Source organism: Danio rerio, chromosome 23 (genome assembly GCF_049306965.1).
Source record: "Danio rerio strain Tuebingen ecotype United States chromosome 23, GRCz12tu, whole genome shotgun sequence".
Taxonomy (NCBI): Eukaryota; Metazoa; Chordata; class Actinopteri; order Cypriniformes; family Danionidae; genus Danio; species Danio rerio.
Genome location: NC_133198.1, coordinates 45,446,087 through 45,470,449, shown reverse-complemented (window position 1 = coordinate 45,470,449; position 24,363 = coordinate 45,446,087). Strand labels below are relative to the sequence as shown.

General features: G+C 34.9%; 2 protein-coding genes across 14 annotated transcripts in view; one reads left to right on the top strand and one right to left on the bottom strand.

The window, feature by feature from the left end:
- The window catches only part of LOC100536524 (protein shisa-like-2A), a 198,033-nt gene that overhangs the window by 104,605 nt on the left and 69,065 nt on the right, over positions 1–24,363 (bottom strand). The window lies entirely within an intron of this gene.
- Positions 2,498–24,363, top strand: part of slc1a7b (solute carrier family 1 member 7b) — a 144,853-nt gene continuing 122,987 nt past the window's right edge. Inside the window, 1 exon segment of the mRNA NM_001190760.1 lies at positions 2,498–2,646. Within this exon segment, the coding sequence (NP_001177689.1) occupies positions 2,506–2,646 (141 nt within the window). The 5' untranslated portion in view covers positions 2,498–2,505.

Below are 24,363 nucleotides of genomic sequence, written 5' to 3'. Positions count from 1 at the left end.
TTTTTTTAAACACTGTCAGTTGTGTTTAGGGAAGTGGGCGGGTCATTCAATGCTTTGAAAACACTATTGGTTGGAGGGGGGGGATTAGGGAAAGAGGAAGGTGGGTCAGTCGATCGGCTAGTCAGCCAGTCAACAGCGGCCTCTGGTGGACTTACATGAGAAAAGCAGGCGTGAACGGCACTCGCGAAAGAAATTTGAGATTGAAAAAGTGTACACAGCAGCCTCTGGTGGATTTGCAAAAACAAAAACTGCAAAAAAAACAAACCTGGGATGTATTTGGTGCTCTCCGTGTGGAGGCGTTTGAAGGCGTGAGACGCAGAGCACAGATGCTCTTGAAGACACTGATTAGCTTATTCAGGTGTGTTTGATTAGTGTTGGAGCTAAACTGTGCAGGACACCGGCCTTCCATGACCAGATCTGCATCCCAAATCGCATACCTATGCACTATTCTATGCCATTTTGTAGTATAAATAGTGTAAGTAGTGTGTTCACACTGAAAACTCTAATAATAATAAGTGCACTTTAATTACCCGGATGATGCACTCATTCAGCCGTTAAAATGAAGTGTGTAATGATGGACACTTCACGCACTGAACGACCGCAGGTTTGCTTACGTAGCGGAAGGGGCGGAGCTATCGGACACACATGTTGAATAATTTAATTTATTTTGGATGGTGAAAGTAAAGTTCTCCTACGAGAGTGATTATAGTGCCTCCCGATGGTGAATGCGGCAATACTCACGGCAGGTATTATCTGATAATTTGGTTGTTTATTTCACTGATTTGGCAACCGTCAAACGTCATCAGGGAAACGGTTTGAATTTCCGCTTAGTAAAAAAACATTAGTGTGCCATTTGGGACGCCACTACATACATATACTATCCTGTTGAGAGTGTAAGTGCATAAGTACATAGTGCATGAGTGCATAGTGTATAGTGTGCCATTTGGGACGCAGCTCTGCTCTTGACTATTTTGGACTTGACTTTAGGACCTCGTAAAAATGCAATTAAGACTTTTTAATGCCTTTAAGGGCCTACATTTTCCCATAATTGATTTATCAACTTTTAATACTTTTTAGGACCCCGCAGACATCCTGAGTAGACAGCCTCTGAAATGCATTTTACTGCACATCACAACAATAAAATTAAATTAAATTAAACAAGGGTGACATGGTGGCTCAGTGGTTAGCACTAAAGGTTGCTTGTTTGAGTCCCAGCTGGGTCAGTTGGTGTTTCTGTGTGGAGTTTGCATGTTCTCCCCGTGTTAGCATGGGTTTCCTGCAGGTTTCCCCCACAAGTCCAAAGATACAGGTGGTACAGGTAAATTGGGTAAGCGAAAATTGTCCATAGTGTATGAGTGTGAATGAGAGTGGAAGAGCGTTTCCCAGTGATGGGTTGCACCTGGAAGGACATCCCCTGTATAAAACATATGCTGAAGTTGGCAGTTCATTATCTTGTGGTGCCCCAGATTAATAAAGGGACTAAGCCGAAAGAAAATGAATAAAAATTAAAAAAAAAAAAATTAAATACACTTTACCTAAATTTAACATGCTTTGTATGGAAAGTCACTTTTGCCAGTTTTATTTGTGTGGAAACATCTAATGTATTGTTTGAAAGTTTTGTTTTTACTTGCATCTTGCCAAAGTAATCTTAAATAAAAAAAATTCTTTGTATTTTGTAGCATATCTAAACAGCAGATTTATTTTACTAGTGCTTGTTTTTCAGTTTAAATATCCTAAACATCCCTAAAATAAGTTGTTTTCTAAAAAACAAAAAAGTCAGTCAGTGCATAAAACAAGAAAAAACATCTATGTGCCAGCAGGGGCAGAAAAATGTAACTTAAATCATGAGATTCAAGCCCCATTGAGAGATATCAATCCTTATTCAAGCATAAACTTGCTTATATACATATTTATTAATTTTATTTTCATAAATCCTCTTTTTTTACCTCTGAAATTTATTTGTTAATAAAAACAAGAGAAATAGGTTTTTCCCAAAATGTGTAAAAATAAGGAATTGGAAACATCCAAACATTCACACACCAATAAATCAGACTCTTTCCCTTCATTCAGTGTCATTAACAAACAGATCCAGCCAGTTTGATCTTCATTTGATGCTGTGTGTGTGTGTGTGTGTGTGCGTGCGTGTGTAATCCAGGCCACAGAGCCCTCTTCACACAGCATGCTTTGACTAATAGGATTGAAGCACGACAACACCAACTGTTGCTTGCTTCCCATTGGCTGAGCTGGAATCTGGGCGGAGCCACCCCCATCCCCAATGGTCAGAAAACAGTGGATGCTTAAAATGTTATGATCTTCTTAGTGTGTCGGCGCATAGTGAAGAAGGACGAGAACCGAAGGGAAAGAGTATGAGTGTTTGGGCCTGAGTACAAAGAGCGCTGGTATTATCCGCATCTGTAAGTCCCTTCGCTCTGCCATCTGCATCTGGACGCTGGATTTATGGAGATCTGCTAGTGTGGCTGGTGTTTTGTGGACGCGGGACTCACGATGGCCGTGGCGCTGGACGCAGTTTGGGTGCGAGTGAAGGGAGTCTGTAAGCAGAACGGCCTGCTGATCCTCTCGGTTTTGGCTGTGGTTATCGGATGTTTGCTCGGCTTCTTCTTGCGCTCCAAAAACCTCTCGGAGCAGGTTAGTCCTACTTTTGACCCAACACTCAATAGGGTTTAAAGATATCGGAAAAATATGTAATATTGTTGTTGACCCTTTTCACAAGATGCGTTTAAAGGTCATCAGCATCTTAAAATACATGAAAGTTTTTAATATTTAGATTTCTTTTTAAAACATATGAACATTTAAATGTATTTATGTATGTTTTATATCATCAGATTACATAATAATTAATAATAGTTTGTACAAGAGGCTGATTTGTACTTCTATAGAAGGCTACGGTGCAGCATTCGCACGGTCACATCGCTGTGGCTGGCGCGTACATGAACCTCTCAAAATTTGTAACTAAACGTCACAATAACGCAAGCTCTGTGATTGGTCGGCTTGGTTTCTGTGACCAGTGTGGGTGGGATCGAGAGCCGAGCGAACCTGTTGGAGCGAGTGTTCACAAGTGTCGAGTCCCATGAAGGAGCTCTAGATGTAAAGTTTTGTTTTGTGTTTAGCTTATGATTAATATTGTTGCACGTTTGCCGGTTACCACCTCAGAATGAGGGAGTTTGAGCTACTTGTACATTAGGGTAGCATTCAGAAAAAACTAAACGCCAGCGAAGTAACTCACGCAAATGCACATACAAACCTGCTAGAGTTTCAGAAGTCTTATTGCAGAGCAACACAAACAGCACGCAGAATTATAAATGCAAGCCTGAGTCACGCCAATCACTCGATGCAGATGATAAAGCGGCCTTAATGCAATGTGGATGGAGGTGGGACTGTAAATTTGACATTGTCTTCTCTTCTGTCTGCTCTTATCAGTCTTTTTTTTCCTTTTTGTGTAAGTCTTGTTAACACCATGGTGGAGTTTAACTTTTATTATTTAAACTAATAGTATTGTAAAAAAATGCATATTCTCCCATTCGCTCTAAGTTTACAAACTGTGACAACATCCTCTAACAAATATACACGGAAATGTGAAAAGGCTCCATTTTGATACCGCTATTTCTTATGATATAATGATTTCTATTACAGGTGAAATCAGAATTATTCTACCTCCTTTGATTTAATATATACATACAATAATAATATATACATATATATGTATATATATTAATATATATATACAATAATTCTGACTTCAACTGTATGTGTATATATACATATATATATATATATATATATATATATATATATATATATATATATATATATATATATATACATACACATACATATATATATATATATATATATATATATATACACATACATACATATATATATATATATATATATATATATATGTATGTATGTGTATATATATATATATATATATATATATATATATATGTATGTATGTGTATATATATATATATATATATATATACACATACATATATATATATACACATACATATATATATATATATATATATATATATATATATATATATATATATACACATACATATATATATACATACAGTTGAAGTCAGAATTATTAGCCCCATTGTATTATTAGTGCCCCTGTTTATTTTTATTTTTTCCCTAATTTCTGTTTAATGGAGGGAAGATTGTTTCAGCACATTTCTAAGCATAATAGTTTTAAAAACTTATTTCTAATAACAGATTTATTTTATCTTTGTCATGATGACAGTAAATAATATTTTACTTGATATTTTTCAATTTCATTTTAAAGTTTCATTTAAAGGCTTAACTAGGTTAATTAGGTTAACTAGGCAGGTTAGGGTAATTAGGCAAGATAGTTTAACGATGGCTTGTTCTGTAGACTATCAAAAAAAATTGCTTAAAGGGGCTTATAATTTTTTCCTGAAAAAGGTGTTTAAAAAATTAATAACTGCTTTTGTTCTAGCCGAAATAAAACAAATCAGACTTTCTCTAGGAGAAAAAATATTATCAGACAAACTGTGAAAATGTCCTTGCTCTGATAAACATCATTTGGGAAATATTTAAAAAAGAAAATAAAAATCAAAAGGGGGCAAATAATTCTGACTTCAACTGTATATATATTTTCCCAAATGATTATTAACAGAGCAAGGACATTTTCACAGTATGTCTGATAATATATAAAGAGTTCAGATGCAAAACCCTCTAAATCCATCAGACCTTTTTTCTTGTAAATGAGCATTTTCTATCAGGCTCCTATTATTAGGTTCAGACGTTTCATTTTATAGATAATAATAAGGTTATTAGCTAGTAAATAAAATATCTTTTTTCATAAATGTCACTTTAGACAATTCTTTGGTTTTTAACAAGGTAGATTTTCTCTTGCGTCAAAATCAGCAAAATCCTTTTGCGCTTTTTATGCAAAAACCCTCTAAATCCGCATATTGGGACAAGACAGTGTAATAGTTGAAAATCAGAAAAGATGCAGTTAGAAATTAGTTTACCAAACATAAAACACATACACAAACCACCTAAACCACATAAAGTGGCGGTTCATTCCAACACTGATTGAGATAAACCAGGGGAAAAGCAGAAGGAAAATTAATGAATGAAATCTGTCAATAAGTGCATTAGTCAATAACATTAAAACTGCCATTAATTAAATCTTAACAATTTGTTGTCATTTCTGATGTTTGGATTTAGATTTAATGCAAGTAGAACATTGTAAACATTGTTAGCTAAGCTTGGTAGATTCGAATAATGTAGTGTAAAACATTATGAAACATCAATATATGCATGTGTATAGTCCATTAATGTACAAAGATTATCAGACTAATAGGTATTATGAAGTAATATAAATAGTGTATAGTTTTATAAACTTTATTTATCTTTTAAAAATAGCTTACATTCGCAGATAAATCACAATGCAGGCCTACTGGGCAAAAAGGCGATGCCTTTCACACAATTTTAGAAGCTGTCATTTATTCTCAACATACTCACAAGGCCCTTTCACACAGTGATACCGGTAAATATATGGAACATTTCTGGAACGACTTTACCGGTAAATTCAAAAAAGCGCTGTTCACACAGGCGAGGAAGTTACGGAATTTTTCCAGAAAAGAGCATTCACACATCCATTCCAAAATACTGGTAAATTCTGACATCATCAACCAGAAATGAGCTTTAAACGGCTGCGCTTGTGTTTGTAAGCATTTGTCAACATTACAAACTCTGTGGATGGATCAGTATTGTGAACCACTTCGATAAAAATATTGAGGAACGCTTTCGCATATCGAGATGAACATGATATGTGTGTGTGCTGGTGCTCACGGGCTGTTTCATGGGCACACGCAAAGCTTGAAGGTAAACAAACAACGGCTTATCATAAGCATCTTATCGATAATTATTTACACGGCGTTAAGATGAACATATAAATGTTGTCTGACTAACATCTAGCAGCTAAATGCGTCTGGAAAAATATTCAAAGGCTTTTATTCTCCTAAACATCGCGGACGTGAATGCGTCTGACTGTTCTGATTGGCTAAAGCAGTCGTCTCACATCAGCACGTTCTAGACGTGTACGCGCTTTTCCGGCAATCTTCCTTCGGTGTTCACATAGCGCAGCGTTCCGGCAAATTACCGGTAATGTTACAACTTCTCTTTCTGGAAAATAGCCAGAACGAATTTACCGGTATTTTCAAAAAGGGCCTGATCACACATACACAGCTTTCCGGAAAATTGTCGGTAATTTTCCGGAAAGGTCTGTATGTGTGAAAGGGGCTACAGTCTTGGTCTCTTTTTCGTCTCTTGTTTATCCTCATAGCATCCACGTGGGATAAAAGAACAGCATCTTAACTCGTGAAATGGAGTTGCTGTTTAATGTTTAGTAAATCCGACTCAAAGTAGCCTCACTGCTCAAAAAATGGTTATGAATGCATGCTACACTTCCGACTGTACATTGTGTTTTCTTTTTCTTATAATGCAGAGAGTTTTGAGGTAAGGGACGTTTTCATTTGCCATTCACTGACAGCCGGACAGGCTTATGCAGTTCATCAACCTCCGTCTTTTAAAATCCAAATCGAAAGCAGAATAAGACAGTCTCCTCATAAAAGCCGGTGTATCAGCCCGCTGCTACATTGAAAACATACGATTCGATTCCAGCCTTCTGATTGGTTCTCGGGATATAGCGGCTTTTGCTGCCATGGGCAGGTGGCGTTTGGAGGATTTTGCCAACAAACTGTTATTTCTAAATGAGCTGACCCTGGTATTTAGATGATTTGAAGCAAATCTATTTTTTAATGGTGTACTACGTATTTAATGTGTTCAATCAATGTCTTTAGCTCATTTTTGGCGGAAGTGACATTTAGCGGCTTTTGCATCTGAAATCTAATTTTTTTCTTCTGGAGAAAGTCTTGTTTGTTTTATATGAGCCAGAATAAAAGCAGTGTTTAATTTTTTTAAAACATTTTTTTCCCCCGATAGTCTACAGAACAAACCATCGTTATACAATCACTTGCCTAATTACTCTAATCTGCCTAGTTAACCTAATTAACCTAGTTAAGCCTTTAAATGTCACTTTAAGCTGTATAGAAGTGTCTTGAAAAATGTCTAGTCAACTATTATTTACTGTCATCATGACAAAGATAAAATAAATCAGTTATTAGAGATGAGTTATTAAAACTATTATGATTAGAAATGTGTTGAAAAAATCCTCTCTCCGTTAAACAGAAGATGGTGGAAAAATAAACAGCAGGGCTAATAATTCAGGGGGGCTAAAAAAATCTGACTTCAACTGTAGGTGTTTATTTATTTAACGATATTAAAATAAACAGATTAAATATACTTTTCTGATTGAATGGAGACAAAAAAAAAAAAGAAAACATTTAGTCTCAAAAACATTATGAATGAGCGAAAAACAATGCAGACATTCGGACTCTGATTGATTGTTGTCATTTTCCACCATTAGTGTTTATTTTCCACCATTGGTGTTTATGTGTATGCACTGGTGCTCCAGGTTGGAGCATTGGGCTATCGACCCACCTCACAAAAAAATTTGATCAACATGGTGTAACTAAAATACAACATAGATGTAAACGGCCCTGGGAGTAAGTAATGCAAAAATAACTATAATTTATCACACATGCTATACGTTTATTGCATTTATCGTATATGCGATACATCGGTCAGAATTATTAGCCCCCCTGAATTATTAACCCCCCGTTTTTTTTCCCCCTGATATCTGTTTTTTTTTAACAAAATTTTTTTTTAACACAATAGTTTTAATAACTCATCTCTAATAACTGATTTATTTTATCTTTGTCATGATGACAGTAAATAATATTTGACAAGATTTTTCCAGACACTTCTACACAGCGTAAAGTGACATTTAAAGGCTTAACTAGGTTACTTAGGTTAACTAGGCAGGTTGGGGTAATTAGGCAAGTTATTGTATAACGATGGTTTGTTCTGTAGACTATCGAAAAAGTAGCTTAAAGAGGCTAATTATTTTGACCTTAAAATGGTTTTTAATTTTTTTATTATTTGATTCTAGACCTAATAAAACAAATAAGACTTTCTCCAGAAAAAAAAAAATATTATCAGACATAATATTGTGTGTGTGTGTGTGTGGGGAGGGGCAAAGCATTAAAATACACTCCAAAACCTTTCCCTACTCACGTAAGACATGGCATCATTTTGTCCAATTGGGTTTATTTTGCTTATATTAATATTAGCATTTTTCTCAGGCTGCTTTTTTTTGATTTAGTAATTTTACTTTTGTGGCAAAAATAGACCATTTTCATTGCTTTTAACATGAAATAACTGAACATAAATATAAGAAAAAGTTGGGTTTTGATGCTGATGTAATTTTCTCAATTTGCATTACATTAATAAGTTCAAGTTTATTTATTTATAGAGCACATTTAAAAGCAGTCACAAGACTGACCAAAGTGCTGTACATAAGACAAGGTAAAAATAAAAAGAAAGAATTTAAAACATAGAAATAAGGCAAGAGAAACGTCTTTAACAATGTAGCAGTAGAAAGGACTATTAAAATAATCTTAAAAAGCCAAACTAAAAAGGTACTTTTAAGAAGTGATTTAAAAATAGATAATGATTGAGCCATCCTAATCTCAAGGGGCAAGGTGTTCCATAACCGAGGACCCGCCACAGAGAAAGCTCTGTCCCCTCTACGTTTCAGCCTGGACTGAGGAACTAAAAGAGCATAATAATATTAATAATAAAATCTGATCAATACATTTTTTATTTTTGAACTGTTGAGATTTCAGATATTGGGATATTAGGTTTTTCATATGCATTGCACAGTTAGTATTAATATTAATATTTATCTGGATTTTTTATTACAATTTTCTAAACAATAAATAAAGCTTATTCAAATATTTAAATACAAATACAAGATGCATTTACTTAAAAAAATAGTTTCTGCTTAAAACAAGAGAATCTGTCAGTGAATTAAGAAAATTAGGCTGAATTTAGTGAGAAAACATTTCATTTCAACTGACAGAGACCTTATTATATTAATCTGCATAATATTTTATAGTTTTATTTTTGTATAATTATACAAATCTAAACTATAAAAGGCATCTAAATTATTAATATCTTTTTTTTTATAAAACAGACATAGTTTATTCACACAGGCTGTACTTCTGACTAAAAACACGAAAATCTGTAACAATATACCAATATGTAACAATATAATTTCTGTAGTGTCACACACTCTGTGTTACTCCAACAACTAAATAAAAAGCAAAAAAAAAAAAGGTGGCGTTTCTTTTTTTCCTCTATTTTTTCATTTTGAGTCGTGCGCTTCAACTAAAACCCCACCGTTATGATTCTCAAATACGCCTAAAAATAAAAGCTCCACAGGCCATTTGCTGTGGCGGCCGGGGATTATTCTCCAATCATACAAATGCTCTTAGTAATTGTACATTAAGCAAGTGCTGCTTAGCCTCGCAGCGTTTAAAGCGGGTCGGTGATGCTATCTGCCGTTTCAGCTAAATTAGAATGGGCTCTTTAAAAAAAAAATATTTGGCTTATTTTGCAAGAGAAACCCAGTTTGGATGTGGACGAGAAGCACAATGTTGTGTGCGTTTATGCATTTGACAGATGCTTTATCCAGAGTGATTTATGTTTTGTCGGTTCATGCATGCACTGGGAATTGACCCCATGACCTTGGTGTTGCTCAAGTTACAATCTGATAAAAAAAATCTATAATAAAAGAGCACAGTGTGCTGTATTATTGGCAAAGAATCTTAACAGTTGTTTCAGCTGTATTTTGAAATGCATTGTGTTTTACGTTTAACAAAAATGCACATAAAATAAATGAAAAATGTCCAGACAGAAAACTCAGTACATTTTAATAACATTCATTCATGTATTTATTTATTTATTCATGTTTTTATTTGTTCATTTATCTATTTATGTCTGTCTGTCTGTCTGTTTATTTATTTACTTATTCATTTATGTATTTATTAATCTTTTTATTTATTTATCTATTTATTTAATCATTAATCTTTATTTATTTAATCACCTAAACTGTTTAACACTAAATTTGTTTATTTATTTACTTATCTAATTATTTATTTATTTATGTTTATCTATCTATCTATCTATCTATCTATCTATCTATCTATCTATCTATTTATCTATCTATCTATTAATTTTTCTATTTATTTATATGCTTATTTATTTATTTATTTATTTATTTATTTATTTATTTATTTATTTATGTCTATCTGTCTGTCTATCTATCTATCTATCTATCTATCTATCTATCTATCTATCTATCTATCTATCTATCTATCTATCTATCTATTAATAAATTTTTCTATTTATTTATATGCTTATTTATTTATTTATTTATTTATTTATTTATTTATTTATTTATGTCTATCTATCTATCTATCTATCTATCTATCTATCTATCTATCTATCTATCTATCTATCTATCTTTATTTATTTATTCATCTATGTATTTAATCATTCATAATTAATTATGTATTCATCTATTTATGAATTTATCTATTTATTTATTTATTTATTTATTTATTATTCTTAATTTATTTATTCATCTATTTATTTATTTATTTACTTATCTATCCATTTAATTATTTGTTTATTTACTTATTCATCTGTCTAAAATCAGTCATTCATTTATTTCACTTAGCATGCATTTCAAAGGTTGGCACAGCGGAATGAACCTCCAACTATTCCAGCATATGTTTTTAGCAGCGGATGGCCTTGTGCTGGTAAACACCCATACACTTTTACATTCACACACACAACGGCCAATTCATCTACAGTGAATGTCTTTGGTCTGTGGGGGAAACCGGAGCACCCGGAGGAAACCCACACCAACACGGAAAGAACATGCAAACACTACACAGAAATTCCAGCACAGACTCAAACCACCGACCTTCTTGCTGTAAGACAACAGTGCTAACCACTGACCCACCGTCCCACCCAAAATCGTAAAAAAAAATGCATTGAAAATAAATGAAAAATGTCCTGACAAAAAAACGACATTAATACCATACTATATTGTATTATTTATTTATTTATTTGCTTATTTATTCATTCATGTATTTATTAATTCGTTTATTTATTTATTCATCTATTCATTTATTTATTATTTATCTATTGATTTATGACCATCCATCCATCCATCCATCCATCCATCCATCCATCCATCTATCTATCTATCTATCTATCTATCTATCTATCTATCTATCTATCTATCTATCTATCTATCTATCTATCTATCTATCTATCTATCTATCTATCTATCTATCTATCTATCCAGTTATGCAGTTATTTATTTATTAATTTTTTATCTATACTTATCTATCTATAAAATATAGATTGAAGATTTAGTGCATTTAATTAATGCAATACATTTTTTACAGTGCAATTTAAATATAAATCACATTTCATAAGTTTGCAAAGAGGCAGTAGATTTATATATATATATATATTTTTTTTTTCACCAAAAGGTTTGATCTGTCGGTGAACTTGTTAATACAATAGTATTCTATGTGCATAATAGCTTACAGCACAAGTGTGTTTTAAGTTTAAAAACTAAATTTATATAATTTAAATAGACAGATAATCATTAAAAATATTTTGTGCGCGGGATTCAAGAAAACATCAGTGCATGCAGTGCTGTGTGCATGTGTTCTGAAGAATATTTATGGTAGAGAATTCCATTAAATCTGGTTGTTTTAACCAAAATTATTCAGTAAGATATATTTTCAACAACAATTTATGACCACCAGCAGTGTTGCTCTTGCAGACTGCTGAAGAACTCACTTTCAACTGCACCACAAATCCCTTCATGCACTTCACTCACACACCTAGTCCAGATTCCCCTTGACTGCAAACACACACAACTGAAGCTGTTCAGGACTAATCAGATGGATTATAAACACAGCACACATACACAACACATCATTGCTGAGTCTTGTTTAGAGCATCATGTAAGCGTTATCCTTTTCTTGCCTTCCTGTATTTTTAACCGTCCGCCTTCTTTTGACAACAATTCTGGATTTCCTGTATGCTCCTGTTAGCCCTAGTTTGGATTGTTGCCGGCCTGACTATTCTTGTTAATAAACTGCCCGTGGATCCTGTTGTTCTAGACCCTTACGTGACAGTTTAGTACCATGTTAAAAATGAACCATAAAATAATGAATTAAATCCAGTTAAATCCCATATATTCCTATATTAATAGTTTTGTTTCTGTTCTGTTTAAATAAATGCAGCATTGCTGAGCAGATTTAACTAAAACATATCCAAAAATATATGCAAATGTCATAAAGCAGAATTTTGCTGTCAGTATTGAGAGATCAGTTGTTGATGCAAATTAGCCCATCAGCTGCTTATAACAATAGACAAGTCCTTCACTGTGCGAAAAAAAAAAGATAATTTCTCACATCACACACTGCTTTTATTTCCCACTCATACACACTCCATCCCTCTCAGGAGCAAGTAATCAAATCACAAGCATCCTTTGGTAATGGCGAGCACAAGAAATTACTGTTAGTAAGTATCTCTCATTAGCTTTTTATATACGTATGGAGTTTCGCCGGGCTATTATGTGATTGTTTTATATGAACTGAACATGAGTCATGAGAGAAAAGAAGCACTGGTGTATTTAACAACTTTAAGTACTTTGTTGTTTAAATGAACGTACTTATGGTATGTGGTATGGTACAGTAAAGTACAGTTCGATATGCTTTTATGGCTGTTTCCACTGTCAAAAGGTACCAAAAAGCGAACTGTACCGTACCAAATTTTGGGTACGCTTTGGAAAATGTACCTAGCTGAACAAAAATGTACCTAAAGAATTTGCCATGTTTTTTTTTTTTGCCATGTGTTCATATATGTTGCATTTATTTATTGATTTATTTTATATAATTGCAGACGTTACAGTAGGCTATTTCGCACACATCATTGATCAGCAGTTATCATTGTTCACAGAAAGGTTAGTAATGAACATTTATGCACAAGTATTTATGTGTATAAAGCATCTGTTTTGTAAGAAGTGCTTCTCATATGATATGTGAACGACCTGTACAGCTTTACTGTCGACATTTCCTTGAGCAAGAATGACGTCGACTGAGACTTTGTCATACACCACACCCACCATTGGTACCCTTTTGGCAGTGGAATTGCAAGGTGACCTGTACCAACTCGTACCATACAGCTCAGTGGAAACGGACCATTAGGGGCTGCTTGATTTTGATTGGTTGATGAATGTTCTATGCTGTCAACATTGGGATGTGAAAATAAGGGATATGCCCACCATAATAAGGGATACCCCCGACCATAAATAAAGGACCCCTCCTCCCCTCCTAATAAATCCCCAAATTAGTAATATGTTCATTAGGAGCTGTTTTATTGTAAACAAACAGTTAAATGTTTTATTATTATCATTTACAAAAGAAAATTATTATTATTTTACATATAATTGTTATTATAATTATTATTTACAAAAGAAAATTAGCATAAATTAGCAGCTAAATAAATTAGCAAACAGTTCAGCTTATTAAAATTAATTATTTAAGCTATTATAATGAAATAGAATCAAGTTATCAAATCTCATAATCCGTTTCTTCACAGTATAACTTACACATTCTGATTAAAGAGCAACAAATGAATCTCTAATTCATTTAGATTTTTCGTTTGATTACAATAAAATAACAGAGGTGTCACTTTAAAAACGCACACATCTAACGTTATAATGAAAGCTTTCGATTGCTTTCCTAACCTTTTATGCTTATTTAGGACTAAATTAGTTGTGTTTGAAAAAAAAAATGACCAAAATCGATAACTTTAGATTATTAATTATAAGTATATGTCCATTTAAACACACATCCAATACCCAGACTCTCACTTCACTTCAAATCGCATGTGCAAAGTCCGTTTAGGATTCGTTTATTTATCACTATGGAGCACGTCAGCTGACAGTCACGCACTGCTATATGACTGTTTTGAGGATTGCATATGAAGGGGAGACGGCACCTGTAATGAAAAGGAAAGGGAATCCCGCCTTTTTATATTTCTTTCAAAGTGTTTTCATGCCTAAACAAAGCGGAAGCACAGAACAGACTCACATTTAAGAGCAAGGGACAGCCCCTGGTGGTTCGGCGGTATAGGTTGCATATAGAGAGGCTCTTCAGTTTTTCTCTTCAGAAAAAAAACAGAAAATATGGGAGAAATACCGGAAAATACCTTTACGAGATGATAGCAGAATAGAACTGTACACGGGAGAATCCCGGGAAAAACGGGAGGGTTGACAGGTATGGTTCTAGGATGTGCTGTTATTTTTAGATAAGGCATGTTTTAAGCACATTAGTTTCATATCACTACGCTGAATGATTTCAGTTATTTCACAGCTACAGCAGTAAAAAACAAAGAGTTATATCAAAACAACAGAGGGCTTTGGATGAGATATGTAAGAAACTAGTCCTATCCACAGAAACAGTTGCAAAATAAGCTAAAATAGGGCTTAATAAATGTCTTTAGTTCACTTTTTTTCTGTTAAATGCAATTCATACAAAACTGTGATGCTGCTGCTATGACTAGCTTAGAGATGTGACCTTATTAGTCACAAACTGCCCTCTCTGCACATCAGCTTTTCTGACAGCTGTGCACTTGTTCCGTGCATCTTATATCTTTTGAAGCATTTCCCCCTTCATTAACAAATATCTTTTTATAGTAACTGAAGTATTCAACACGTCACCATTTTTTCCCAGAAAATATAATTTTCACAACCAGTGCTGTCAACTTGAAATTTTCACCAGATGTTGGTAACAACCAAAGAAATCCATATATGCAAAGGAAAGTAATCTAATTAGTTTACAAATGTAATTCTGTGTGATAAAATAAAAATAGGACAAAAAAACATTGAACATATTGAAGAAAGGGAGGTGTAGAAAGGCAGTGAAAGCCCAGACTGCAACTGAAATCTCTCAGTAGTTCTTCAGCAACCCTCTGCCTTTCCTCAGTGTAAATGAATATCAGCTGCTTCAGTCCAACATCTACATTAGCAGGAGGATGAAGATGAAACCAGGGTGGACATTTCAGCAACACAACCCAGGAAACTCTCAGATGCTTTCAGAGAAAGAAAATCAAGCTGTAGAATGGCCCAGCCAATCACCTGAAATGAATCCAATAGAAAATGCAAAATAAAGCTCAGATATGATAGACGAGACCCACAGAACCATCAAGATTTTGACACTCTGTTCAAGTCTGTGAGAAACACATCTCAGCAATGCATGTGACTTCATTTTTCATTTTAGAGGCATATTAGCTGCAGTCAAAAGAAACACATCAGTATCAAACACATTTCAGTAGCTCAGCTTTCTCCTGGTGTCTTTCCATTGTTATTAAACAAAACAGATTTTCGGATTTTTGTTTTGCTTTGATATATATATATATATATATATATATATATATATATATATATATATATATATATATATATATATATATATATATATATATATATATATATATATATATATACACATCAGGGCTCAACAATAAGAACTGCCCGGGCCAGTGTGAAAGACACTTGGGACAGTAGACAGGATTGTTACTGGCCCCTATCGGCCAGTAACGTTGAGAACGTTTTTTTTTTTTTTTTTTTGTAACGTGGTAACAACCAGTACAGCGAAAAGATGGCAACATGGCAGCAAAATTAAACAATGAGGCTAAAAGAAAACGTCTGTTTCTAAAGTCTTTTCTAAAAAAGACAATTACATGGGAAAAAAATTAAGAAACTGAAAAAAAACTAAAAAAAAAGAACAAAAAAAAAAAACAGTTGTCAGTTTGGCAAGCCATTTTTATAAAAATTATTTCGAATTGCATTAAAATACCAGCACATTTTTCATACTGCTATTTCATTTGCATAAAATCTTGAATTTTGCTCATTATACATTTATTAACATATTTAAAATGTTTAAATTCTAAATTCACAGGCATAATTTTGCCATTATTTAAAATATGTGGCTAAGAAATAGTTATTAACTTCTTCGTTTTTTTTGTTTGTTTTTTTTTTGGTGGGGCCAGTGAAAACTTTGGCAGGGCAATTGAAAATCTCAACCAATGGCCCGATCGGACCCGTATAAAAAATCCTTAGCGTTGAACCCTGTATATATATATATATATATATATATATATATATATATATATATGTATATTTATTTTTAACCAAAATCTGGTTTAATTCCAAGTCAACAGCTCCTTCAGAATATTTTCCACAGAAAAAAAAAAACATGACATCTTGACAACTCCATTCTTCAAAAAGTGTGAATGCTGGATTGACATTCATTACATGATCACTAATCAGATGTGTCATTATTTGTAACTTTAGGTGGTTTCTAAAACTACATCTGTCAGTGTTGTTTTCATTTTCTCGTATCGGAACTGACAGCTAATATTAACCAATCTATTCGCATTCTGTTCTACAAAGTGGGCCAATAAGAAGAGCTTGAAGGTGGAACCAGCATTGTAGGCATTACTGACATGTCAACTGTCTTAAGCCATTCCTGGGTGCTGGGTTTGAAGATTTTTAGGTGCAAAGATGCTTAATGCGTGAATGCCTGCTAATTCCGTGCATGTGATGAACATTTTGCTGTGAAAACTGGTCACACGACAACAATCATATACACTTGCACAAATGCTGCCAAATATATTTTGAGGTCGCATATGCATCCAAAATCTGATCTATGCGATCAAAATCCAAAATGTTCGCAATTTCGAGACCTGTATTGCAGAATTGCTGACCAAATTATATAGCGAGTTCCTGTGATTCCCATCCTTGGTTAGTCCAGCCATCTAAAACCACCAGTGTCTATTGTGGCACATTGGCAAAATGAAGTGCCTACCACTGCACTAGACAGAATTCAGAGTTTATTTCAGAAGCTCTCTCTCAAACACTTTGTGCTTCTTTGTAAAGCTTGGTGATGGCAATCCATGTAATCTCAAACACTGTGAGCTGTGAAGAGCGAAGAGTCTTGCAAATGTGAAGTACGTCTGTTTACCTTTTTACATTTTCAAAGCAGATATGAAACCAAACACTCCAATTTTAAACAAGTGTTTACAGAAACTGGAAAAGAGTGTGTGTTGTTACAGTTGTGTGTTTGCTGTTTTATGAGCACTGAATCACATTTGTGTTCTTATTGTGGAAGCTGTTGGTTCAGTTTGCGCTGGCATTTGTTCAGTCTCTCTCAGACACAAGACTCTTCTTGATTTTGCTGTATTACACAAGAACACTTAATAAACAGTCACAGTGTTTTGACAGTGAATCTTACAGCCCAACAAGTAGACGTTTGTATTGTTTGTTGTGTTATATGCCAGTGAGAAACTCTAAAGTCCCATTTGGATTTCTATTTTGGTTACGACAGTCACTGTGTCAGATTAATAAAGAGCCCCTATTATGTTTTTTTGAGATTGACCTTCCATGTAGTGTGTAAAACAGCACTAAGTGAAGTGAAATATTCAGCTAAGGATTAAATCTGATAGTGGACAGTGTTTAAAACTACTAATTAATTACTAAAAGAATCGACTTATAGTGCTTCAAATGAATCGCCTTGATAATGAGTCTTTAGCAGTTTCGGCGTGACATGGATAAGAAACTTAAGCCCCACCCAGTTGTTGCGCACGCAAACCCGGGAAAAATGTAAACCTGTGGCCCCGCCCACTAGCACAGTAGCAAGGAAAAAGAGGCTAGACACACACTGTAGCAGACGCCGGTTGAATCAACGCTGTGCTCAGCTGGATATTATTGGAAGTGAGAGGAGAAAGTTAGTGCTATTGGTCTCTCGCCAAAGATGAAACTGTGAAGAGTGGTTGAGGTTTATTTTTGCAAAAATACCTCAGCATTATTGACCCGGCCTTGTGCTGTTTGAGGGCTTCTGAAATCTAAAGGCTTACAATGAGGCATTCATCGGCTGTCTGTTAACATTCCTGTCAGGTTCGGGTCAAAGCTGACCAATTTACAAATTAAACACTCATAAATATTGTGCTTTATCTGATTGCCTCAAGGCCTTATGATTAGTCCACACTAAACATTTGAACATAAAAGTGATGATCACCTCTCTTTCATTGAATTTTGAGTGTTTTAATCAACCTTGTTACACCTGTGGTGTTCCCGGTCAAAAGTGACTGCCATAGAAAAAAAAAATGGGTATTCAGGCTACTGTATATTCATCCCTTAGACAGAAAACATCACTATACACACCACCCCAACTCACTCACTAATTCACTTCAGACTGAACATACTCTTTTGCCAACACAATCTCACGGCAATTCGTAACTTTTTCATTTAGTGGCTAATTCGTATGAATTCGTACGATCTAATTCGTACAATTTAGTACAATTTACTTATCCCCCAATGACGGTTGGGGTTAGGGGTGGGGTCAGGTGCCACGCCTCCTTTTTAAAATCGTACCATTTCGTACGACTGAACTCGTACGAATTCGTACGAATTAGCCACTAAACTGGCAAAACGTAAAATACTTACGTTTTCTCGTGAGATCAGGCTGCTTTTGCAGGTAAACATCTCTTTTCCATGCTTATGAGCCAATCCTCCAGCCTGATTTCACAAGGAAACATAACTATTTTACGTTTTGTCCGTTTAGTGGTTCATTCGTACCAGTTCAGTGGTATGAAAATGTACGATTTTAAAAAGGAGGCGTGGCGCCCAACCCCACCCCTGAACTAAACCGTCATTGAGGACAAGCAAAACATACTAAATTGTATAAATAAGAACGTACAAATTCATACGGATTAGCCACTAAATCAATAAGTTATGAATTGCGGTGAGATAGCGTTGGATCCTCCAACATAAGTCAACTTCCTGATAAAACAATGTTTCATATCTTCACACAGACTAGACAGGTGTTTGTTATGTGAACACATCTGTGCCTTACTTTCTTTCTCTTTCTTTCTTTCCTTCTTTCTTCAGCCTATCTCTGGGTGTAGCAGGATTACTTTTAGCTTAGCATCAGTTATTTGATTGGATTAGACCATAAACATCTCACTGAAAAATGAAAAAAAGTATACTTAGTGCTATTTCTGTGTCCATGCTCACTGTCTATATCCTCAGTCACTATCCCCTATATTAGTACATTAATATAGTCCAATTGAAGGACTGAATGAATTTTAATTTCTTTGGTCAGACCCTGTGATAGTTATTATAGTGAGCTGTCTATTATTAATGAAAAAGTATTTTGATTTCTGTCATCTATTGTTCATTTTGTAATATATTTTCAGCGCCTATTTGTATTTTTACCGCAGTTATGTTTAATTCTGTAAATTCATGTTAAACAATACTTTAAGACTTTGTTCACAGCTAAAGAATGTCGAAAAAAAAACAAAAAAAAAAAAAACTTGGTGGTGAAAAATGTTTTTTGTGCTAATATAAAAGCATTAAAGTAAGGGACGGGACGTGAACACTACACGAGAATTAAAGGAAGGATTAGAAAAGACTTGATGTAAGGGACTATGTCAGTATATGATCAGTGGACCAGTTTCTTCCTCCATTTCACAAGTTTAAGTATGTGCAATTAAAATGGCTCTCTCCTTGTTTTCTCTAACTTGCAAATGATGTATTTGTGTTTTTTTAGTTGTAACCGCTTGTACTGTATCAGGTTAACTCTTTATATTCTCGTAGCGTGTCTAAAGCCACGTTTAAAACGCGATGTGTGCCGCTTTGTTTACGGATTTAAATGCATTTGTGAGCTCGCGTTCCACTGCCATTTGCCAGAATTATGGCCATCGTCAGCTGATCGTACACATGTGCAGCAATCAAGGTTCAAAATAGTTTAGCTTTTGCCACTGTGTAGATTAATACTGAATGTGTGTGTCACTGTTTTATTTATGGTTAAGAATAGAGCAATATTTGCTGCCGTTTAACTGCATAGGCCTCACACACCTACCTGCCAACATCTGTGCCTGAAAATCCAGGACACCGGGGGGGTTAGGTTCAGGGGTGAGGTGTCTGAATAACACTTTATGAACCGGGTACTGTGTACTGTGGTGTTAGTAAGTTACCTACTATGAAAATTGTTTCGGTGGGCCAGCTGCAATCGGATCCTATACCAATGTCGGCGACCTGGGGGTATCACATACTGCACCAAATTGCTGATTGCTGTGGTAGGCGGGGGTGGGGGGTGGCTGAAGATAGGGTTGGGTCAATAGACGATGCCATCGTCCATTGCCTATGGCCAATAGACAACACGATGCTGAGCCGGCATCCCCGATCCCCCGATCGACCCCCATCGCAACCTGCTTGCGAAAAATACACATTCAGGCCCTGTTTACATTAATACGTTTTAGTGATAAGATGACGTTTTAGAACTAAAATGATCCACATCCACATCGTGTTTTACCTAGTATTTCTGAACAGCCCTCTGTCTGCTGAAAACGCACATCCTATGACCACACACACACACACACACACACACACACACACACACACACACACACACACACACACACACACACACACACACACACACAGTCATGCGCTCCTCTTAGCTCCAGACAGAGAGCAGTGAACGTCGGACAGTTTATCAAGGATGTACCACTGGACCGCGTCTCACTATAGTTGTTAAACGTGGTATTCAGACATCCCTACTCTCCTGGAAGTTCCCGGAGTCTCAATGCATTTGCGGGACTCATAATGCATGTGATATTTAACAAATTTCACACAGGGCTATATAGTTTTGTACTTATTTTTTCCTTAATATTAAAATCCTTTATTATTTGACTAATTTTTAATTAGTTTGAGGATCTGAAACATTAAAGTGTGTCAAACATGCAAGAAAATAAGAAATCAGTAAGGGGCAAATACTTTTTCACACTACTGTAACTGATGCATCAAAACCCGTCCCGGTCCCAGAGTGTCTTTTATTGCTCCAAATTAAAAGCCTTTTACACCTACAACTGCTTTTAATAGTTTGTTTATATTGTATGTATCATAATTAATTATACTTGCATTATATTTGAATAATATATATTCAACTAGTTTTGAACTGTAAAGCCAGCATGAAACAAAAGATTGTTTTTTTCCCCTCTGTCGTGACACATTCAATTGAAACAGTCCTGACACAAGAAAAGAAATAAAATAAAAAAAAGTAGGGCAATCCATGATTTCATTCCTCGCAAACCAGTTGTTTGCATCTTCCAACAATCAAATTGGAAGAAATACTAACAAATGGACAAAAGGAAGGCAGAAACGAGACATGCCCAAATAGATCCTCCCCTAAAAATACTATATTGGCCCCATCCTTCCATGTGGACAAGCGAAGAAATGTCAAGACTGTATTTATGCTAAATATGGTAGCTGGTACTTTTTTTAATTACAGTCAGAATCATTAGCTCTCTTTATTTTTTTTATCTTTTTTAAATGTTGCCCAAATGATGTTTAACAGAGCAAGGAAATTTTCACAGTATGTCTGATAACATTTTTTCTTCTGGAGAAAGTCTTATTTGTTTTATTTCGGCTAGAATAAAAGCAGTTATTAATTTTTTAAACACCATTTTAAGGTCAATATTAGTAGCCCCTTTAAGCTACATTTTTTTCCATAGTCTACAGAACAAACTATAATTATACAATAACTTGCCTAATTACCCTAACCTGCCTAATTAACCTAGTTAAGCCGTTAAATGTCACTTTAAGCTGTATAGAAGTGTCTTGAAAAATATCTATTCAAATAAGATTTATTGTCATCATGACAAACATAAAAGAAATCAGTTATTAGAAATTAGTTATTAAAATTATTGTGTTTAGATATTTGTTAGAAAAATCTCTCCGTTACACAGAAATTGGGGAAAAAATAAACAGGGGGTCTAATAATTTTGACTTTAACTGTAGGTAATCTGTGATTATTAAGAGCATTTGGGCAGGTTTAGATCATTCATCAATAGGGATGTAACGGTATCAGAATTTCACGGTACGGTAATACCTCGGTATGAATGTCACGGTACGGTATTTATTGAATCATTTACAGGAAAAAAAAAAAACTTTTGAAAATACTCCAAAAAAAGTGCCAAAAGTGTCAATGACATACAAATTAGCCATCTATCTGTTAGCTTTGAAACAGGAACTTCAATTTTAATAACAAAAAATTATTAAACCATGAAAAAAATAAAGTTTCAATTTAGTATTGTTGAAAACTCATCACATTCAACATTTAATCACTCACTCACTTAGATAGAGATGGGTTTAAAGGAAAATTATCTTATAACTATAATCTGGTAAAAGCTGGTATCTCTGGGTATTTACAATGTCCCCTGCAACAGAAAAAAACCCCTCTCATTTGGGACTGAGGTTTCTGGGACAAGAGAGATATGACTTGGCCCAGGTTGACAGCAGTGGGGTAACATTGTGCATTGTCTTTCCCCCACTTGAGAAGACAAACCATGAGTGAGATAGAGATCTCTTTGCGGTACAAGTCAATGTCTGCATCAATCTGAACAGTGTGCTGTGTTTCTGCAGTCCCCATGACTGTTATTAGTCGTATTCCCCAACTTGCAGGCACGTGCACACATAGGGCTCAACCTGTGCAGTGCACATGCCCTTTTTAGTCTTGGATAGAAAATGCCCTTCCAAAACGATCAAAAGTGCCCCTGCGACGCGACACAACCTCCGTCCAGTCCAGCCCTTCAGTATGCGCGCTCAACCCCCCCCTCGGCGCTTTACAAAACGCGCGCCACAACACAGCTGATCAGAACGCGCGCGACAGCACCGCTATTCAGCACGCGCGCGGCAACAACACCCGCTTTAGGTTCGATCATTTCCATCTTTTTTTCATCTCCGCTACTAGCAGCACACTCCATTTCCGCATTACTGGATCTGTAGCGACAACAGACCGCAAAGGATTATGGCTACGCATGGGCTGATGGGAAATGTAGTTTCAGCTACCTCCCGTTCGCTTCATTCGCCTGAGCAAATTTTCTCAGAAGACCTATAGTTTTACCGAGTCATGCGACTTCGGTAATATCGAAAAAAATTAATATTGCGGTATGACGGTATTTATAATACCGTTACATCCCTATTCATCAACCTTGTAGAGCACAGGTGTCAAACTCAGTTCCAAAAGGGCCGCAGCTCTGCACAGTTTACTTCCAACCCTAATTAAACACACCTGATCAAACTAATTGAGTCCTTCAGGCTTGTTTGAAACCTACAGGTAAGTGTGTTGGAGCAGGGTTGGAACTAAACTGTGCAGGGCTTCGGCCCCCCAGGAATTGAGTTTGACACCCCTGTTGTAGACCAAAGTACAGCTCATCTACCAGAAGCAGTTGTGTAAAAAGTTCCCTTCAGCATACGTTTAAAGATAGTACTTATTATGAAGAACTGTGGATTGAAAGCATGTACATAATGTACTGTTCTTAAGCACATAATTGAACATAATTTGCGCTCAAGTAACAATGTACTATATTAGATCTATATTAATTTATATTAGATGAAATTACAGCAGTTGAGCTTAAGAGCCACTTAACCCCATCTATATATAACTTCATCATACTTGTATACTATATATTGACTTTATAACAAGGTTGTCAAGCATTTATGGTAAATAAAATACTTTTTAATGGTAATTCTGCTAATTATTTGTATTTCACATATTGAAAAGGTTTCTAATTATGTATTTATTTTATATTGGTTTTTAAATACAACTAATTATAATCAAGTTAAAAATCGTATTTAATGCATGACAAAATATCAAACTAAATTTAAATGATTATTTTTCTGCTTTGAAATGATATTATTTTACAGATTACTTAGCTTGTTTCAAAGAAAAACCTATTTAACTTTGACATATTATTTCTGAAAACAAGACTACATGATTTGCTTGTCTAGAAATTGCTTCTTGATTTAAGAATTTTCATATATTTGTACTAGAAATGAGTGAAGAACTCTACAATATACTCTCAGAAATAAAGGTATGCAAGCTGTCACCAGGGTGGTACCTTTTCAAATGGTACAAATTTGTACCTAAAAGGTCCATATTAATACCTTAAGGGTACATATTGGTACCTAAAAGTCCAAAAGTGTTCCTCTTAAACATTTGTAGGTACTAATATATACCTTTGAGGTATCAATTTGGACTCTTCAAGTAAAAATGTGTACCTTTTGAAAGGTACCACCTCAGTGACAGCTCGCATACCTTTATTTCTGAGAGTGTAAGAAAGGAAAGCAGTGTAGAAAGGACAGATTGGAGTGTTTGTTTACTTTGGCTGGACTTAAATCTCACCATCGACTCAAGCAGAAGTGAGAAGAAACAGACTCAGAGAAACGGCACG